Below are 22,536 nucleotides of genomic sequence, written 5' to 3'. Positions count from 1 at the left end.
AAATACATTTTTATTTTATTAACTTTATATAAATATTTTTGTAACAGGTTTTGTAAAAACAGTCTCAAAGTGTATTCTTTTATGTATTTATTTACTAAAAATGTTTTCTGATTTGTGAATTAAACCAAGGTGAAAACAAAACATTGTATTAGTGAACATGAGGCATTCCCTTGTTTGCCACTTGTGAAACCTACGTGTAAGTACTTGAATAGTGTGTCTAGTAAAAGAAAAAATGAAAAAATATAATGAAACCCCAGAGTGCTTCAGTGGAGGCTATTTCATGGTGAGGCCACCCAAATAAAGGATGTATGAGGAAGAAGTGAAGAGCTAGATTTCTTTAGATTGGATTTCCTGCTTTAGAGTGCTGAGAATATCATGTGACTGTCCTCAGCTGCCTGAAGGGTAGTAAAAGAGAAGGTGTAAAGCCAGGCTTTTCAAAGATTAACAGTGAACCCATGAAAAACAGTGGCACAAATTGCAGAGAAAGAAATTTCAAGTAGTTATAAGGAGGAAATTCTTTGCCATAAGGGCAGCGGAACACTGAATAAAGTTGCTTGGAGATTTTGAGGGCTTTCTGTCCTTGCAGCTATCCAAAACTTAACTAACCAGGGCTCTGGTGTCACTTCAGATTTGTTAGACTGTGACCTCCAAAAATCTCTTGCAACCTACTTCCCTTATTTTAAAAATAATTATCTATTCATAGATACTCATATTCAACTGGTATAGGTTGAGGTAACATATTAATAGAGAGTAATGACATTAAGAGGTTCAACTAAGACATAGCTATTTAAAGATAATGGGGAGTAATTATCTCTAAGTGGAGAGTTGGAATGTTTTCAAGATTGGAGCACAATTCAGGAAACTCATCATATATAACAATCTATTGGGTTTGGTGGTTTTTTAATACTTAAATATTTTCAAAAGTATTTTATTTTGCAATATCAAATTCTGTTCATTGAGTCTTCCATTTTTCTTAACATGTATCCAGAATTTCTCTTTTACATCTGAATGTTTTGCCTTCTCTTACCTATTTTTCTGATCACTCTAAATCTTTCTGAGTAATTTTTAGGGAAAGATTGCCTTTTATTCTCTGCTTGTTTAGTCATTAAGTCAATGTAGTTCTGTTTCAATTTTCTGCTGATAAAGAAAATTTAAAATGGATAAGTAGAAGACTTGGGGGAATGGTAAAAGGAAGGAACCACGTGCAGTTCAGTCACATGACTAATTGCATGCAGATGTGTTTTTATACCTCTCTGTATAAAAACACATGCATATTCATGTGGCAGCAGAATTGCAGTGTTGAGTTCATTTAAAGAAGTTAATGTAGTTGAGTGACCAGCATAAAAGACGTTGTGGTTTAGTTTCTAAAGAATTAATTATATAAAAGAATTGTATTTTTTGGTAATAAAAACTCCAATCCTGGCTATGTGCTTACAGCACAGGAGACGAGGGTATTTATTCCCTTTTTGTCCCATTTGTGCATTTCTGTATCAAAGTGTGCCTGCATTCTTCCTTTGCAGAACATAGAAACAAGACTGAAGATCTGTTTGCCCGAAGACCTGGGCTCGGCTCTGATGGATGGTGTCGTTCTGTGCCATTTAGTAAATCACGTTCGCCCTCGGTCTGTCGGGAGCATTCATGTACCCTCACCAGCAGTAGTAAGTTGCATCTTTCTTCCTGCACTGAAATGTTTTATTGATTACTGTTTCACTCCCAAATGATATTTGGGTACATAAACCATGTTACTGTTCAATGAAAGATCTTTGCTGTTAAGGGCAACATTTACATGATTGCAAATGTTCATTAACTTTTATATAAAATACATTTATATATATCATCTAGGTATACGTGTATATATATACAAGCACATTTATAAATGAACAAAATTTCCCTGCCTTGTACCTGATCTAGTAACAAGATTGGGTATTTTCATTATGGCATTTCTGTTCAGAACAGTATGAAATGCTTTGATTGCAAGTTTTCATTCTAGTACATCCTTAAAAAAGAAAACTAGCCTCTCCTTTGTGGATTGAAAAAAAGTGAGATTTTCTTCAGCAATGTATGGCGTAGCAGATGTCATGTTACTAAAGCGCTTAAAACAGTTACCAGTATATTTGTGCTGTTGGGTTAAATGCAGAGGTGATTCCTTTCACCTGCAGACAGAACAGAAACTTGCACTATAGTGATTTAATTTTGACTTGCCTAAATCTAAGGACCTGAAGGTTTCAGAACATAAATTCTGTGTGCACTTATTAAAACTTAAGAAAACAGTATTGCATTTTCTCTCTTTGTTTATGTCTATTTCTTGAATAGATCATTGTTCCAGGTTTCTGGTAACAGTCTGGTTCTGAAGAGATTTTGTGTGTTTTCAGACTATTTGCCTTTCTTCTTTTTAACGTACATTTCGGTAAAAATTTGCCATGTGCACCCTGATACTCAATTCTGAGAATACCATGTGGATTTTGGAGGCAACCTGTAAGAACTTTCAAGAAGACAGATTTAAGAAAAGTATAATTTTTCAGACATTCTAGTGGAATTTCTTTTGCTGTTCCTTGACTTAAAATAATTTCTATCTTTGGTAAAAATATGACATTGCCAAAATATGCAAACTTGGGTTTCTGGGGTAAAAACTTCTCATGCTGATTTTTTAAAATAAATATCTTGTGGTGTTTTCTGTAACAAAATGCACATATTTTAATTTTTTTTTCATTTTGTTTCAACTTTATATTGATGTTCTCTTTCTTGAAACAGACTTCAAATTACTTTAGCCTGGAAAATTAATTCTTTGAATTCCTTGCTACTACAGTGAATTCTTGGTTTAAGTGAATATTCAGGAATTACCATTGTTTCACATCTGATATTGAGAAACTAAAATAGTGAGGAGTTTGGGTTTTGGCTTTTCTTTTTAGTAACATGATACTTCTGTAAGTATTTGATGCATAGTTCTGAGTGAGACAAATTGTAGAAATGTTTGAGATTCTAAGGTAATAGGACATTGATTCTTCAGACACATTAATACTGTGTATAGCTACTATAAATTTGTGAGTTTAAAAGTGTGATCCTGTTAATTATAGTTAGGTCTGTTCTTCATGACTTCTTTAGCCACAGACAATTTTTTTTCTCTTCTACAGCCAAAACTTAGCATGGCCAAATGCAGGAGAAACGTGGAAAACTTTTTGGATGCATGTAGAAAACTGGGGATACCAGAGGTAATTTAATTAAGTCTGTTATTTCTGGATGTTCAAAAATGAAAATACATTAATTACAGGAAAGCTGAAGGATAATTTTATGAACTACAGGTTTTTAGCAATAAAGACATGGAATTTAAAACCTGAGCTAAATAATGTGATTTAATACTGCTTTAGTGCATTTAAATGGCTTATTTCATAGCACTTAAAAATTTCAAGTGTTGTCTCAAAAGAGTAATTCACTATTATCTCTAATACCTCTTTTTTTACTATGGAAAATAAATAAGGAATTATGGTAATATATTATGTAAGTAGCCAAAAGCTTGCTATTTTTTTTTCATTGCACAACATAACTGCATTTTTATCTCAAGCTTTTAGAATATGAACTTCATTGTTTTTAATTTTTTCTTTTTTTGTCATATTTCCATTTTTTACAATGTTAAGTACTCTATGCATTGGTGACTAATAACAGACTCATCTTTTGTATTGAAATATTTCTGCAGTGATTTGAAGGAAAGCGTTGTATGTTAAGTATGGAAAGCGTTGTATGTTAAGTATGGAAAGCATATGTGTGTAAGATTCTATCGTAGTTATAAGTGTTTCAGAAGTTGGAAACAAGGAAATTGCAGTGCTTGGTGTTTTCTGATTTTAATTTAAGAATGGCATCACTCATCATGTAATTTATTCTCCTCTTCATAACTAATGTAATGAATACTGGAGTTGCATTGGGATTATTTCAAAGACTCCCTTATGGTTTAGAAGAACCTATTAAGAAAGAGTTAAATTTCAAATACGTGACCCTCAAAAGAAGGTGAAGTGTTATATAAGGTCATTTTAAACTGAACACAGGAAAATTGCATTATGTATTTTCACTGGTGCCTACATATGACAGTGTAAGGAAGGCTGAGTTCTTTTTCGTCTGTTTCAAGAATGCTGAAATGTAAAGATATTTTGTGTGATTTCCACCACCATCCCCTTGGGGAGCAGATGGTAATGCAAAATTTCACATTGAGAAAGAATTCTAGTTTCAATTCTTTGTTTTATCTATATTTTAGCACTTGATTTGGAGGACAGCAAAAGTGACAGATCATTTTTGCTATTTGTAGGAATTTTGAGGGGGAGACTTTCTTAACAGTTCCAATGAATGGTTCATCATAAATTTAATTTGACAATTCAGTGTAATGGCTGGGTCTCTTAAGCTGTAATGGTTCATTTAGTTCTTGTAGTTATGTAATTTATTATATTAGAATGATTTCATATTAAAGGTAAAATTTCACTTCAGAGAAGATGAAAATCTCATTGTTGTGGACTTCTAGACTTAGAGCATTTGTTAAGCCACCCCAAAATTCTTCTGATACATCATAAATTACCAGTGAATAGAATACAGGTCCGATTTTCCTGGCTGTAGCCTTTTGGGAAAGAAAAGGCTGAGTTCTATTTTCATTGCTGGTATGAGATCTTTCAGAAATCTTTCCTTCTTTTTGATTTTGGATTTCTCTAAGTAAACTCTCTGGAGAAATATCTTCTTGGTATTATGTGAATAGGCATTTCCATATATTATTACCCTCAATTTTAATCCTTTCATCAAAATTACTGTTGAATTCTTTAGGATTTTTTACAACTTTATTAAAGTTTATTTGTTGGAGAGTTGCATGGAGGCTTGGGCTCAAAGCCACATCTTACCAGTCTGATTTGTAAACTAACCATCTTTATGTATCTAAATAAGCATTAACTTCTCTTGAAGGGAAAAACTCATTCACTTAAACATTAAATTAATTGCTTGCAATTGTAAACTTACAATAGGTTTAAGTACTCTGAGCATATTCTGTTTGATTAGCCATCGGTAATTTGCAAATGTAAATTTGCAAATTTTGCTATATTTTGTGAAAACACATCATGTTGTGGAACTAGCTGGTAGATGCTAGAACTTTGCTGTGTGTTGCAGGGATGTGGATTAGGAATGCAAAATTGTGTAATAGCAAGTATGACAGTCAGCTGTCAAAGTTTTTAAAGAGCTACAGATGGCATGCTCATGCTCCTTCAGATTGATGAGTTGTGCAGTGCCTAACTATCTCTGGAGAAACCAGGAAAAGGAATGCAGTGAATGACTTCTTTTTTAAAACAAGCACCTTATGTGGGAAAGTGATGGGTTCTATTTTTGAGTCCTTATATACCTGCAGGTATTGGGCTTTTCTGTGGTACTTATGCCTATGTCTAGTTCCTGAGAATTGACTTGAAATTTTGCTGCATGGGTTTGAAAAGGATTTTAAATGGTCATAATTTGTGTTGGTTTGTTTTCAGTTATTTGAGAAATAGAGTACGTGCTGTTTCTTGAACTCCACAGGTTTGGAATAACTTCCTGTTTAGTCATGTAAAATGAAAATAAGAAAATAGCTAAGTAATTGCTGTGTTGTGCTGATGTGCATGGTTTCTTACTTCTGTGGTTTTCAGCATTCAATTCTTGGATCAAAATTGCTTTCCCAGAATGATCCTGGGAAGTTTCATACAAATGCAGAACAATGCAGCTGCTATCTAAATGTGTCACACTGAGTATCAGGAGTTGGCATCTTGACCAAAGAATTGCAAATATAAAATTGAGGAACATCAGTGTCTCTTTATAATGACTGGTATGTAGAAAACTCTGAGAGCCATTACCTGCCAGGTGAGAGTTCCAGTACAGTGGGGGACACACTGAAATTAATTTCTGTTAACAGCCACTTGATGCTTCTGACTGCATGCAGAAGGAATGTACTGGATCACACACAAAAGGGAGGTTTGACGTCTTACTCTTAATAAGAAACTAAATAGCAATGCTCTGGCTGCACCAGGAGGCTGTCAAAAGTGTGAGAATTGCAGAACAATCAAGTTGTGTCCACTTTTGCCACTAGGCTTTGCTGTAGCACCTCATCAGTGAACGTCTTAGATCACTTTTTGAGAAAAAACAATATTTTTATTTGATGTAAGAAAGGGATGTTGTCAGATAAGTATCTGAAAGCATGAAGATTCAGAAAATGTCTCCTGCGCCCCTCAGGAGGCACAATCTTTGTCTCTTAGAAAACCGCTAAAGAATATTTTACATTGTTAACTAAAACCCATCAAATTACCCAATTTACCTCAGCAGGACTGAGGTTCTGCTACATTTTTCAGTGATATGCAGTACTTGGATTGTGTCATTCATGGGACTTATATTTTAATGTCATGTGAACCCACAAACAATAGCACCCTCACTGCTTACTGAGTTCATCCATGCTGCACCCACCCTCTCATACTTTGTGGGTTTGAAAAATAAATTTGGATTTTTTACTTCTCTTTCCATGGAAGTGTGGCCCCCAAAGTGTCAAATGTAATGGTTCTATTGCAGTTTTACTCTTCCTAGTGACATCTCATGCCAGAGATATTAAAAATTGTCAGAAGAGTGATTTATCATCACATTACCTTGTATGTGGAGTTATGGAACTATTTTGTTTACAACTGCTCTTTCATAAAACCAGTAACAATATATGTAAATAAAGGCAAAAATATTAATGAAAATTTCTTCAAATTGTCATTGCCAAATCAGTATTCATACTAGGAATAAGGATGTAGACTTTCCTATTTCAACCTGTAAATTAATAATTTAATTAAACTTGAGCTTTTTTTCTTGGTAGCTGTTATTCCTGGTAATCCATATTACAGGGTATTATGCAATTTCAGTAGTGTTAACCAATACTCCTTTCAAAAGTTAAAAATAATTGATTTGTGGTGGGTTGAATGATACTTTACTATAAGTAAGATTTAGACGAAAACAAAGCTGTACATGCAATATGTTTGAAAGACAAAAGTTATAAGTTTTGGTCTGCATTTTTTTCTCGTTCTCAGTTATGAACAAATAAGGGGTATCAGAAGTAGGATCTTCTAAGCATTTTTTGAAAAAGAAATGAAGTATTTTCAATGTCCATGAAATTAGCTTTTTACAAAGACAGGAATTAATTTTTATGGTATTCAGCTTACATTAATGTAATATCGTAACACTTTAGGCACTTGAGCATATTTTGACCCTTTATGGCATCAGGTCAGAGAAATATGATTTATCTTTTTAAAAAGGAAATAAAGACTTTCCCCACATGACATACTGTATTGCTCGTCATATAGTTTAAAAAAAAAAGATAGACTGAAGTTATCATGATTACTACTAGAATGGTAATTTCTATTTATAAAAGGTAGTGATAAAATAAAATCTTTCACAGCCAAATGTTCCAGCAGGTTTACTAAGTGTCTGTGTTCCAGCATATCAGCAGTGATGCAGCATGATTTAGTGTGACAAATAATACCTTGGGTAGGAATAAGAGACTTCTGCCATATCTCTTAAATTTTCAGTCATTTACATTGTGTAAACATATTGAACAGAAAAGGGGGTGATGATAAGGAATGGCTTTTTGGATCTCAAATCATTGTACAAAGATGCAGACTACGAAAGGTTTGTCTGTGCCCCTTCTGAGTGACTTTTGAGTTCTGCAAATGGGATCCAATACTGTGTATCAGCCTCTCCTCTGATAATGAGATCCACTCACTATGTGGCAATGTCAGACAGAATTGCTCTAAAAATCAGTGTGACTTGAGTTAGTGTAGGAATTGGAAATTAAGTAAAACAATAATAAAGAAAAACAGAACAGGAGGCTTTTGTATTCTAAAAGTAGCAAAACAAAGTAAAAGAGGCAGCCAGGCAGTGACTGTAAAGTGGTTTATCTTCTATCCACCTGTTAGTTGTTCAACTGGTAATCATGTTTTTCAGTTTAATGCAAGGTGTATTATCATTGCTACTTCTGATTATTTTCTAATCACATAATCAGTAACTTCTCCATAGTTTCATTAGACATCCATGAAGTTGCAGTAAGTTTTATCAAGTATGATTCATTCTCCACCTTTTTCCTCCGGACTCGGTAATGGACACTGTTTGGCCGACGGTATGGAGTTAAGTGGTTCAATACATTCTCAGTTACAGTCCTGAAAGCAGAGTTCTGAGATTCCTTTTATTTGTGTTTTGAGTATAGTGCATATGCACTACAGATTTCTTTCCTTAATGCACTTCTTCAAACTTACTCTTGACTTTTTTTACCAGAGTGTAAATCCGAGGAGGTCAGTTCTGAAACGCTGTCTGTTTTCAGTCACTGCAAGGGCATGTGGAATGAGGGTGGTTTGTGCACACAAACAGCTGGTTATGCTTTTGCTGCCCTGTTTCTGTCTTACTGTGTTTTTTCTGTGTGCATGATTGACAGCTCTATGATTTAATCGTACAGCTTCATAGACATAAAATGTCAGGCCATAAATGTAATGATTAAATAGGTGTATCTTTGTCACTCTTACTAGCAGTAATTTCAGTCCCCTAAATGAGAGGGGCAGTGTTTGTCATAGATGGGTGGATGGGTGATTATCTTTGAGATTTTGTATGGAGGGCATGTGCTTTTTCACTATTTCATGATGTCCTGTTTTAGTTTTGTATTTTTATTGCACAATATCAGTACAATAAGTGGAAATACTTCTACCATTTTAGAAAAGCGATGTATTTTTCATCTACAGTAGTTACATTACAGAAATCTAAAATACATAAAATAAAAATATTTTACATTATAAAGTGTGAATATAATACCAAATTATCCATCATCACAGAACACACAAAAATAGATGTTCCCAAGTTTCACTGAATTTAACTAAAACACATCATGGCAGTTTCAGTAGAAAGTTTCTTCTGCATGTGTTGGCTGTTTTTGTGCGCTTTGGCTTCTCCTTATGCTGCTTAGGATGTTAATCTTGGGTTAGCAACTTCATCAGTATCTGTAAAAAGTCAACCTATTACCAGCTCTCATTCTCTAAAATCTGAAATTACTCCCTTCTCTATTTGACTGCAGTAGGGACTATTGGCATTGTTTTGGGGTTTTTTTTGGACAAAAATTTTAAAAGGTCCTTGTTATAAAGTTCTGGCATTTTCTTTTTAAAATATAAGTTGAATGTAAATGTATCTTAGATATTTACTTTTGATATGTATTTGCAGTAAGTAGGAATTGAGTCTAGGATGTTGTTCCAAAATTAATCCAGCATTTACTGGGTTTATTGGTGTCTTTGGTATAAATGCAATATATTATGTAGTTGGTAGTCACGAATAGTTTGCACTAAAACTTGTTTCTGTAGTAAGCAGCTTGTGGATGTAGGTGTTCTCAAATACAGTACTAGTTCTATCCCATTTTTAAACAAGATCAGTGTGTTTGGTGCTGTCTGTGAGTTTTCATACTCTGAAAAATAACAGAATTGCACTGAAGTTTATTATCACATTAGAGTTTTGAGTTAAATTCTGAAAAAAAACTGCAAAAAAAATGCTGTTGCTAGGCAGGTTGGTTCCCTGTTCTGTATCTGCTGGCCTAAGTAATGAAATTTTGCAGCTTTTGACTCCTGGTGAAGCTAGAACCATTCATGGTAAGAAATAATAAAACAAAAAAGAATTAAAAAAAAACTGTCACTATTTAATTTGTGTATGAATGACAGCTTTGACTTCCAGTTTCACTAGCCACTTTTCAGGATAGAAGGACATTTAAATTATTTAAAGTTTAATTTATTTCAAACTGGAGCTTGAAACGATGCACCAACAGAAAACAGACATTGAACTTCCATGTCTTGGTTTATTTGGTGTACTGTCAGTTCATTAAGGAAGTGAGACTGAAAAGCTTCCACAGGAACAGTGTTGTCTCAAACTCTTACTGCATGTAATTTTGTTCAGTAAGTATTCATTATCTCAGTAAGCCCTTATTTGCAATGTAAAATGGTGTATCTTAGATAGCCTTTTGAAAGTACTAGTGTTGCTTGGTTTGATTTAAATGTTAAATATTGTATGAATATATTGGTACTATTACATATTGCACTTCATATTGTATAGCTAGTCTAGAGTAAGTTGCCACAGCAAGTCATTGGTACTTTCCAAAAAAGGTATGGGAATCTAACCTGTTAATAATTTTTAAAATGCTATGTAAGAAATTTAGTGTCCAATGCTTCAGTTTAGAAACTTTATTAAAATTAAATATAGTGCCTTTTTGAGTTTCTATCCCTGGGTATCATTTTTCAAAGATCAGATATTTTTCAAGTATCAGGTGATATTTGAATACCAAGTTTTAGATTATTATATTAGATAATTTTGCATACTCCTAATGATTTCTGTAAGTACTTTTTCTTTAGACTTCATATTGCTGCTGCTTGTGCTTTTAACAGCTTTCTAACCCACTGTTTGCTATTTTATAAGGTAGTTTTTTCAGTTGATTCCATTTAAGCATTTGAATAAGGTCCAGATGTGCATTAGTGTACAGACATCATTGGAACGAGTGGATCACATGCGCTTCCTCACCCTTGTGAACTTGGGCTTAATTTTGGAAGGATTAGAAAGCCTGAGCTCTTCTGTCTTAACATTCTGATGTTATATGGTAGCTTCAGTATTTAGAGGAAATAAAAGAAAGCTGGGATGTCTAGTGACTAAGGAGATACTATGAAGAAACTATTCCTACATGTTTATGTTAGAATATTGTGATAGTTTATTTATCAATATCTTTCTATTTTTGTATTTGTAATTTTTTGCACTCTTTTTCTGTTCTAATGGCTGCCCTTCGGGATAGGCTGACCTCTGCTCTCCGTATGACATCCTGCAGTCGGATATTCGTCACATTCGAAAGACTGTTGACACTCTGCTCGCCCTCGGGGAGAAACCCCCACAATCAACTTCTACTTTTCGCTCCTGGGATCTAATAGGCTTTTGTCTTTTCCATATACTTTTTATAGTCTTGATGTATATAACTTATCACTGGAATTTGCTAACAGCATAACCTGTTCGCATGTGCGCACAAACTTTCTGCTTTGTCTCTGAAAAATTACAGGTACTTAATTTCCTTCCTTTGCCTTTCAAACTTCTCCCTTTCCCTTGCTTCCCTTCCTTGTAATATCTTTATTAATCTCTTGAAATAGAAGAGAGAAGTAGCATCTTGAAGGCAAGTCCCATGTCTTCTATCCCCTCCAGCTGTAGTTTAAGAACTTATGTATCTCTTTATTTATAGCTTTTCTTTCATGTTGCCTAGACTACTCACTAAATGTGTTAAAGCAGTGAAGCTCCTCTTGTTCCATATTTGGGTGTAGGCTAGATGTGTATCACAAGCTAAATAGAGCTAAGCCTCTTACTTTTTGTGAAAATCCAAAAATGCTGCAGATACTGAAGCAGCTTCAGGTGGCACTTCCAGCAAGTGATAGTATTTTCTGAGTGGGTGCTAATTATCTCTGCATGTGCTGTGTTAAGAGCACTTAGAGAACTATCTTTCAAATTACTGTGATTTTTTTTAAAGTCTTATATATTAACAAGAGTACTGTAACTTTAAAGATTATTGTTCGTCTCTACTGTTCTGATTAAATTCCATACTGGAGTAGTTATGTTTTCCTATGATAGAATAATCTTTTTTTTTCTGTCACACAAAACAGTGTTGGACTCCTTTTAAACATTTGCTACATTAGGCCTCAAAGGTGACTGTAAATTAGCAGTGGGTATGAGCAAAGCCATAGAATCTAAGGGACTTGAGAATGTTTCAGGTACAGCGAGACGGTTTAAGAATAAGCTATTAGATTCCTTTACCTGCCATTCTTTAGTGCGGCGAGTCCAGCAAGTAGTCAAGCAAGTCCCATCATTATCTTCTCTGTTTCATCACCTGTGAAAATGCAGATACTGTTTGTTTGTTTGTTTGTTTGTGTAACCAATGTAAGACAATGTAGCTAGGAAAACAGATCCTCTGGGAAGACTCTAGCTTTTCCATCCTAGGAAGTTTTAAAGAGCAGTTTAGACATACATTAGGCAGGAGCTATTTTGGTATGTTTGAACACTGCCTATGGTTAGACTGCTGGACCGATGACTTCCATTTCCCTTCCAGTTCTGGGCTCTGTTCATCTATTCTAAACTTAAAATAAGACAATTTTTGGGTTTTCTCCTTATTGACATGAAATATACAAATGAAAATTGATTGAAAAATGCAAACCCTTGAGTACAAACCTATATTGACCTTGCAATATTAGCCTAGATTCTGTTGCCTAAATTTGTAACTCAGGCTAGCTAACCAAAGGACCTCAGTTTTGTGTCTTGGAAATACATGCATTCATTTCCCCCCATCTAGTATATAATAAGCTATAGACTTTATAGACTACAGTATAAAATAAGCTATAGACTTTTAGAGTATAACTAGGATAAGAATTTGTATGTTACTGATTATTCTGGCCATACAGTTATTATTTAATGCTGCTCTAGAAATATTCCCACTCCACAGATATTTGTAAAATTTTAAAACTTCTAAATGCAGTTCTATTCCTGGTTTCTGTGGCTTAAATATACAGATACAGATAGATACATATATAGACAAATATCTACATATATGTATATCTGTCTATGCATACATAAAAAGTAGTAAATGTATTATTAGATTCATATTTTACAATGAAAAAATTAATGTCCGTGGATGGATAAATCAAAATTTTTAAAGGGTTTGGTGTCTAGCAGCTTCCAGTGCATACATATAACAACTTTATTGTAAAGAGTGTCATCTGTGGCCAAGTGAGAATTCAATGAGTGCTTCAAAGCTTTTTATTTGGTATGTAGATATAGACTTGTTCCCTCATCCTGCACAGGCTTGTCTTCTACCTGTGTGCCTAATTTCAGCAATTCCAACACCAGACACTTGTTTATTCAGTCACAGCTTGACATTTCAGCTTCCACTTTGAGCAGATCTTTGTTTTGATTTTTTGTTGTCTTGTTCTAATTATTTTGCTTTTCTGATGAAACTGAGTGGCTTGAATCAGATCAGAATCTACTAATATGTTTGTCTATAATCCAGTGTTGGCATTTGAGACAGAAGTGACATCTTCTATAGGGCTGGGATTTTGCTACTGCTCCCATAAGCGGTAAACAGGTCTGTCAATGGTTTGTGTTGTGCCCTCCTTGTATAGTGCTGACCTACATGTATGAGTTCATCTTTTCAAATTAGAAAATCACACGGAGAAAGGTTTTGCTACCATCCTATAATACACGTCTGTCTATTTGTCTAATAGCACATCTGATTATCCACTGTATCCAATACTTTGGAGTGCAGTAAGAGGAGTAATCAATGTGTTTTGCATTTTCAGTGTGCAGAAATGAAGTTCATTTCTTCAGTGGTTTTGAATGCTTTTTCAGAGTAGACACTGGGCTAGAAACTGAAGTACTGTTGTGCCAGTGTAGATCAAGTAAACGTCCCCCTGTCACAGTGACACTTAACTCTTAAACTTGTCCTGTGTCCTAACTTTGTATATGCTTACCATGCAAACAGAGTCATCACTTAGGGACCATTTTCTGTCTGTTCTCAGCTATGACAATATCTGGTATTCAAAGTGTAGCATTATGTGCAGTTTCTGGTAGTTAGAAATGGTGAAGGCCTCTTGAAACAGATGGTGAAAAACACCAAACCTACTTGGTTCATGACAAGCACAGCTTGCAACATACATGAAACTTACCCAGATTGGTATTTTTTGAGGGCTGTTATTGATTACGTTTCCAAATATCTGTAAATCTTACAGGGGAAGAAGTAGTGAAATTTCCCTTGCATTTTCTAAGTCTGAATATAAGAAAATTTCTCAAAATATATTTCAAATGTAATGCAAATATGAAAAATGTCTTTCTGTCTCTGAAGTCAGTAATTCTTACACTAAATGAGGAACTGGAAACTAAAACATCATTAATCTACTCGAATGGGTTCTTTGCTAAATTCAGAGTCCTGCTTCTTTGCTGCTGTTCTGTGGCTTTAGTACTTGTGAATCAAACAATTCAACTCTTTGATAGTTCCTTACCTTTGAGATGATGTCAATATTGAGATATCCAGTTAGATATAATTGGTACTTACTGCTCATAGCCAGTCGCATAATTAGGGTGATCACCTTGGGTTTAAAATAAAAAAAGTGCACTGTAGTTCACCCCTATATTCATTAATAACATTAATTATATTTGCTCCTGTTTATTTTCCCATTCATTTTTTTGTGTTGCAGTGATCATCAGAGATTTTCAAACCATGATATCCTAATTAATGGATTTCCAGTCTGTACTGTGACCATCATGCTCTCATGTCCTGTGGAGGTCATCCCATCCATACAGCAATAAAATAATAAATACAGCTTGTAGTGGATATTCATGCAGGCAGATGTGTTTGCACTGGATCACAAATGGCATTTTGATGTGAGGATTTGGCTTTCTTTTTCCTTGATCCAGAAAAGATAAATATTTCCAAGTGCAGTGTAATGCAGTGTAGTAGTCCTTCAAATGCCTTTTGTATATTAACAAGTTTTTATAGCTGAAAGCTGTATATAGATCCTATTGTGCTCCTAATAATTGTTCTGAAAGTTGAACTTCATGTGAATGGGGGCTGAATTCGATCTGAGCAAATATTTAATAGAGTTTTCTACTCAGAATACATTAATAAGTTACCAAAGAATTGCCATGTCATTATTTTTCACAAATTTTTTTCTCCTGTTAAAAAAAAAAAAAAAAATCCAGTCATACATGCAAGTTGAGGAAAAAAAACAGTACAGCTGGTTTTGTGAAGCTTTGCCATTTCCTTCATTTCTAGAACACAAGCTGTATTATGCAGAAAGAGCAGTAGAAAAATACTGTAAGGTAATGAGGTATTCTGCTTTGATGATACAAAACACTTATGACTTTCTCAGAATTTAATATGTAAGTTTATGTTATAATTGGTATTTATTTCCCTTGTAAGACTCTGTTTTCTCTTACTGTTTCATGTGTGTCTTGTCTTTATGAAGATTTTTGTTCCTTGAAGTTTCGGGCATCGGAAATTACAGTTTTGCAAATATTTTCAATTTATTGAATGTGCAGAAGATGCACCTGTTGAGATGTCTAACTGGCTGTGACACCAAGTACATGATTTTGCAGCTGCAGTATAGCTTGAATTACTGCGCTTTTTTATATCTCTTTTCATTTGTACTTGAAAGGGTAGTTCAGGGCATCTGGGCCTATACAAACATCAACAGTAATAGTGGAAAAGGAAAAAATATATAGAAGGACATAATTTTAAATTGCCTTAGATATATGAAGAAGTAAATATTTTCTATAGCTTCCTTTTCTGACCTTTAGAAAGAAAATTGGTTTTGTCTTTAAAATATGCAAAGGTTGAGTATATTGGACATAAGTTTGATTAAGTGTAATGCCCTGAAATTTCTTTTATTGACATCCCACCTCAAAATAGTTGGCTTCAAACATGAAATAATGGGCATTACATGGACTTAGTTTTTTTAATTTGTGCTTTGAGAAATTGCACATTCCAATATTCATTGTTTTATTAATATTTTTCCCCTGTACATCTGAAATCTCACATTCTACAAGTACAAGGAAGAAAGAGAAAGGCTCTTGCTGAATTGTGGGATTCCATTCCATTCCTCTGTATTTTTACTAACAAATACAGACAGTTGGGCGGCTGCTCCGGGATGCAACACAGTTGGGCCTTGCTCTTATCATGGTGTGGTCATTTTACCACTTACCAATCTGATATTATGACAGCAACATCTTTTTTATAAATACTTACTGTATCTGAATTGCCAAGCTCCTTGCCCTGCCATAAACTAATTCAGTTGTCTTGACTTTGAAGTCATCTAGTGTCAAATAAAAATAGATATGTATGTGAAGTGTGTCATGTATTCTTGAGGGATTAGTGTCATTCTGTATTCCTGACTTCTATCCTAAATCAGGTATTTCATTCCAGGATTAGAAACTTGCTGTGGCAAGCACATGCACACGTGCACATTTGTGGGTACATCTGTGGTACTGTCTCTTTGTGCTGCTTTATGATTCAGCCTCCTGTTGCTGCCTCCTTTTTGTGCACTTCTTAACATTTTTTCCTTCAGGAGGAGTTTGTTCTTTTGCTTCATTATGAGTTTGAAAACATCTTTATTCATTCAAAATGGCTGTGTGTCTGTAGAAGTTGATTTGCTTGCAAAAAGTAATTTAAGTTCCTTTGTGTTCTTAGAGAGAAAAAAGGCAGTAAAAATATATTAGATCTTCATTTGTGTAGTGAATAGAGAAATTGGTGCTGCTGTGAGAGGAGAGGCAGCCCTTCCCACCACAGTTGTTCTAGGCTGGTCTGTAGAATTAGTTTCCATATCTTCCATCTGTTCTTTTGGAGTTTGTTCAGTGATGGTTTCGACAGGGATGTTTTTAGAGAGAGAATTCACACCTCTCTACAGAAATGTGTTTATTGTAATTGGTACAGAAATTTTATTTAATGTAGGGAGAAGTGAGTGAAGTTGAGTGTCCTCAGAGTCAGGGGCAAGTTCTCCTCTTGGTTGGTCAGGCATTTGCTTCAAATTGCTAGGATTTAAGGAAAGATTTGAAATCTCCATGGCTTGCAGCTTTGCTGTTGGTTTCTAGAGAGCAGTTGTATCTGGTGAGGGAATGAGGCAGAACATGGAAAGCAGGGACAGCTGCTGAACTTAAGTATGGCGACACCTGGGATGTTACTGCTGTTATGGAAAGCTGTTGTCTCTGCCATCTTGGCAAGATTTGACTTTTCTTAGTCTGAGAAAAATATTCTGACTCAAAAAAATCTGATTTGAAAAGTATGAGAGACAGGGTTGATGAAAGCCATTTACAAAGCTTTTAAGATAGTGTTTAGGGCTTACATATCAGAACTGATTTGTGACACATTAAGAAAAGTCAAAAATCCTAGCAAGAGAGCATGATAGAACAGCTCAGTGGGTGCTACAAGGTGCCACAAAAACAGTGGGTTTGGAAATTAAATTTTTCTTAAGTAAACATTCTTAACTGTGGTGGTTTAAGCAAATCGGACTTCAACAGCAGAATGTAGAATATTTTCAAACATAAATATCTAGCAAGGTAGGTTTTCTTAGGGTTGGGTTTTTGGGTTCAGTCCATATCCTTCAGCTGTGTAATGCCAGTCCCTTAGTTTTCAGATACTGGATTCAGCAGGCCTTCTTATTAAATGCCTTTTGTCTAGCATGGAAGAATAATGAAATATTGGCACGCTGAGGGCCACCGAATTTATGAAACAAGAGCCTACTGCGCAAGGACACTGGAAAGAAGTAGAAGGGTGTGGAAAGAATAACATTTCACTTCAAGTGTCTGATTTGTATTCTCAAATAAGATTAATGGGATTATTATTTTTAAAAAAATTATCAAAATCAGAGCACTGTGGATTTTTAGATGAACTTGCTCCCAGGACAGTAGATTGGCAAAATGTCTAGTAGAAATCACACCTTTGAAGTAGAAGAATATTGGGTGTTTTTTTTTCACCCTTTTATTTGATATCACTGTATCTACCTTCTTATGTAGCTACTCCAGAGCTAATCAGCATCCTAAACTATATGATTTTCTGGAAAAGACACTTTTTTTTTCCAGAGGAATAAAAGCTGGGGGGAACCATCTCTGAAGAATGAACTGCAGACTCACCGTCTTAACTTAAATGATCAGTTTATGGTAGGTAGGTTTGGAATGGAAACGTGACTGCTGACCTGGAATGGGCTGCAAGATGGGGGTAGTTCCTTGGCCTGACTGGACAAATAGTTGCAGCAGAGAGGGGCAGGGCTGACAGGAACAGGAGGCTGTTGCCACAACAGTTTGGTCAATGTGAATCAGAATCCACAAACTCAGTGGAAGTAATAACTCAGCATTAGCAAGAATATTACTATATATACTCTCTTCCATGTGGGGAAATGTATGTTGACCATCTCCAGCAGACCTACTCAGCCAAGCTCCTTGAAAATGATCTGTTTGAAGTTGTTTCTTGGGTCTTAAAGAAATCTTTCAAACATAAAAAAAATAAATACTAGAACAACTTCAGTAGTAAATACAAAATGTAAACAAAATACAGATAAATTATAGTTATCAGTATCAAATGCTGTGATTGTGAATGAAGTTTGGCTCTCATCTTCAGGTTCAGTAGTTAATAGCTATGTTTTGCAGTTTTTCCTCTCGTTGAGGCTGTGAGGAACTTCACAAGAAATTTAAGCAAGCTAAATGTTGGTTATGCATAAGGGAAATATTCATTAACAAAAGAAAGTCATAAACACCAGAAGTAGTGGAACAGCTGTTTAGTACTGGTACTTTTCTGGAGCTGTGGCCCACTGGAGGAGGTCTCCTGAGCAAGGACTGGACAAGAGTGGAAGGAGATAAAAACAATTAAACATAGGTGCATAATATAGTAAAGACTGTATGAATTGTTCTTGTGTGTACCAGTTCCATTGTATTGAGTTGTAAGGGTCCACAGGCATCAAGGAAGGAACTAGAGCTGAAAAAATGTGTCATGAGAAGAGAGGTTGAAGAGATCAGTGAGGTTTAAATTGAAGAAGTAATCAATATGAGGAAGTGTGGAAAAGCAGACTTGAATTGTATAAAGATAGAAATAAGACACCCTTAGTTAACTTTACAGATGCAAGAGGAATATTAAGTAGAAGACAGCAGTTAATTAAAACAGAATCTCAAATGCATCAGTAGTTTTAAAAGCTGAAAGTTTATTGAATAACTAAGATATTCAATAATGAGAATATCAAAACCACCTTCTCTCTGCAAAAAATCAGTATTCCAAGTCTGCTGATGGTTACGTATGGGTGTCTTGGGAACAAACAGGTTAGACCACACAGATGGTGTCTTTTTCATGCTTAAAGCAATTACATAGAGCTGAAGGACTTCATGAGCCAGACACTGTTTCCATGTGTTTGTGTTTAGTAGCTCTGTTTGGATTTTTCTCTTACCTGTATATTTTTGTCATCCCACTTATGCTTTTGGCTTCTCTGTTGTGGCAGTGAGTCTCACAGTTGTAATTATGGTTTATGTGATGGAGTCTGGCTTTTCCATTTATTTATTATAGACCTGCTGCCCAATTTCATAATTTCATTGATTTCTTAACAAGAATACCTAGTAACATTGAGAAAAACTTTCTAAAGAGAGAGCCAGTCATGATACAAGGCTTCTCCTCTAAAGCTTTCTCTAATTATTCATGGGTGGGTGTCTTGCTCTCCCTGTAGGAGATACAGTATTTGCTGCTTGACTGTCTCCTGCTATAAGAGCCTCTGTGGACAGCTAGTGAGTTCCATCCCGGTCATGACTGCGGTGTCCTTATGGTGAATAGTTGATTCCCGGGTGTTTCAAATAAAGTGCCAATACTCAAAACTAAATACTTTGCCCATCGAATGCATGACATTGCACACACTTCCCTGTACGTGCTAGTGTGTAGTTTTCAAAGTGCATATCCTGGGCCCTGTCTAGAGCTCAGTGGGAGAATAGGGGTTTTTTGGTTTGTTTTTTTTTTTAAAGTCAGCCTTCCATCCCCCATCTCACACATAAGTCATAACAGGACAAATGCTGTTTTATCCTGCTTTGTAGGTGAAAGTTTGGTGCGTGTTTGCTGGCCCTCACTCTTAGTTGTTTACATGCTGCAATGACCACAGAACAACTTGGCTTCTGGAGCCCAGAGCATTAACATATCTCTCACTAACTCTAATGTAGCAGGAGCAAAATTAGATGCTTTCAGTCAAAATCACAGGAAGTTCTTTCAAATTAAAAATAGGAAATGACTTCTGCTTGCTGGAATTTGTCTTCCAAATGTGATCATGTGAAGTGAGGTTCTGTAGTGAGTATTGACTATTCTAATTTTTACTCCTTTTTTTTTTTCTTTTTTCTAGGAGAAGCTCTGCCTACCACATCACATCCTAGAAGAAAAGGGCTTGGTAAAAGTGAGCATAACAGTTCAAGCATTGCTAGATGTAACCACAGTGAAACAAGCTTTATTCACATGAAACTACTCTCTCAGCTGTTACCAGCTACACTGTGCCATGAATGAATCAAAAAACTGCCCATTTTTTCAAACTGCATTGAAAACAAGTCCAGTACTCCAAGAGTATTCTTACGATTTTAAAGCCATGTTTCAGACTGTACGTATGTGTCAAACTACAAAGCAGAAACTGAACAGAAGCGTTTTCTAGAGGAAGTTGGCACTTCATTGCTTTTATAGGTCACTTTGTACAGTACTTACTAAAACAACCACCCCTCTGCCACTTAAAATTGTGTAGAGTACACAGCTGTCTTGCAGCAAGATACCTTTGTATTACTAAGCTAAGAATCACTGTAATCACCTGGGGGGAGGGAGACGGAGAGTAAATCAGACTGCTACCACCTTAGGTTTTTCTGCAGTTGCTTCAGGCTATTGCCTTTTAAAAATATCCAGACATTAAATATTTATATAAATATTATTTATTAGTGAGTTGTTATTCATCCTTTGGATGCAAAATGTAAATTAGGAAACTGTATTTTATTACTGCTTTTTTTGTGGTTAAACACTTTATTTTAATATAAATACTTAGTTATTTTTTATTCTACTTGGTGTGCAGTAGCTCTAGATCTCCGTAAATTGTATTTTCTAATATGTAAGATAAAAAGCAAACAAAATAGGTGCTTCTATTAAAAGAACAGGTAGCTGGAATGGCATTCTTTATTTCTTGAATCTATGGAACATTGGTAAAAAATTGTCTGCATTCCATTGAGTTTCCTACATTCCAGTAACATCTCTCCCCTCACTAGATAGACTAAATTGGCTGAAAGTGAGAGCACACCCATTTTTTTTGTATATAGATGTTTAAAAACAAAAGGAAATATGTAAAGTTGAAAAATAAATGTGAAAAAATATTTTTGATTGCTTATTTTACTATGCATAAGACATTTAACTTTTGCCACAACAGAATTATTTATGTGCATTAGGATCATATGTCTTGAAATGTAATTTTGCACTGTAACTTGATTTCTTTTAAAGATTACAGCACTACAGAACAAATAGTAAAAAATAGCACAAGAATGTTAACAAGATTAACAGGTAGCCAAAAAATTAACTTGTTTTCTTCAGTGATTCCTTCAAGAGGAGACAAAATTACTGAAATTGCCAAAGGCAGTCTCAAAGACCTGATCTTCCAGATCCAACCTGCCTGGGTACAGTGCTTCTCTATAAAAGTATCCACAGAATTAAGCACAATGTTCTGTACTGCACATTTGCAGCATCAGACCTCTACTTCACGTCAGCAATAGGAAATAAAAGTTCTTCTCCTTCTTACCACTTTACATTTTTCAAAGAGATTTTGAAAAGTATAATTTATTATTAAGGCATCACACATTTTAGATCAAAAAGTTCCAGCACAGTGATTCTTCTGCTATCTGGAACATGCCATTTTCATTCATACAATAAGCCAGTAATGGGATTTGGGCAAGCAGGATGGGGCAACTGCATGTGGTGAAAAGGGAAGCTAGCTGGGGACACACAAGCAGGGAGTGTGAAATGTGGAGTGGCAAAAAAAGAGGCAAGGGGGTGTGAGGACTAAATATTTAAGCACAAGGATGTGGAGAGAGCTATTGTATGAAGGTTTTTGGGCAGAGTGATGCATACTTGTCACGACCCCCTCTCGAGGCAGCTGTAGACATGTTCACAGGCACTGCATTTAAACCCACCCATGTTCAGCAGCAGAGCTGCTGAGCTTCAGATGGTGCTGGACGCAGAGCTCACACTTCAACACCACCACTTGCTATGGGGCTGGGAGGTAGTGACAGCAGCGTGTGAGGAGGAGGAAAGTGGACTCGCAGACAATGAGCCAGACAGTATGCATGGAATATCCAGTTACTTCAACCAAAGCAAAAACATTTATTTTATAGAGGGAACATTGACTTAAATTGTAATTTGATTGGCAGCTAGCATATTGTTTCCTATAAAATGTACTGTGCACTTTAACACTAAATGAAAATGTATTTTAATATTTTACAGAGCTGCACAAATATCTGTTTTGTCAAAAAGCACGAGCAATGTAAAGAAAATAAGTTTTCAAGTCAGAGTTTATCAAATTTTAGAAGCATTCAAGGATCAAGTATAAAAATAGGAATATTGATTTCTGCATCTTGAGGGTAAAAATGCAGGTTTCCTGAATATTTTTTTACAATGTATATATGGCAACATGAAGCTTTGTAATTATTTTGACAAATCTTGTTTTTTTCATAATTAAAATTTTGTTTTTTCTCCTGATAGTGTCTTTCAGTATTTGTTTGAAGTTGGCTGTAAATAAATAGCTCTAAGTATTTTGTAATACAGCTTTTTTTATGCAGTCTTAACCTGTATGGCTAAAAAGAGAATCTTCATGATCCTTTGTACAATATTTATATGTGCAATAAAACATGCATGGCAAATCTGTAATACCCTCTGCAGTGAACATAATGTATATAGAAAATCTTTACTGTAGTTTCAATTAAACTATATTATTTGCAGAAACCCCTTAA

At 35.1% G+C, this 22,536-nt stretch overlaps 1 protein-coding gene across 1 annotated transcript in view; it reads left to right on the top strand.

The window, feature by feature from the left end:
• LRCH1 (leucine rich repeats and calponin homology domain containing 1) overlaps positions 1–22,536 on the top strand; it is a 113,571-nt gene extending 91,035 nt beyond the window's left edge. Inside the window, exons 17-19 of the mRNA XM_053971102.1 lie at positions 1,521–1,658; positions 3,132–3,209; positions 19,911–22,536. Of these exons, the coding sequence (XP_053827077.1) occupies positions 1,521–1,658; positions 3,132–3,209; positions 19,911–20,024 (330 nt within the window). The 3' untranslated portion in view covers positions 20,025–22,536. The remainder of the gene's footprint in view (positions 1–1,520; positions 1,659–3,131; positions 3,210–19,910) is intronic.

Source organism: Vidua macroura, chromosome 2, assembly GCF_024509145.1.
Source record: "Vidua macroura isolate BioBank_ID:100142 chromosome 2, ASM2450914v1, whole genome shotgun sequence".
In the NCBI taxonomy this organism is placed as follows: domain Eukaryota; kingdom Metazoa; phylum Chordata; class Aves; order Passeriformes; family Viduidae; genus Vidua; species Vidua macroura.
The sequence above is the reverse complement of the archived record's forward strand: the minus strand, read 5'-3'. Positions and strand labels throughout refer to the sequence as shown.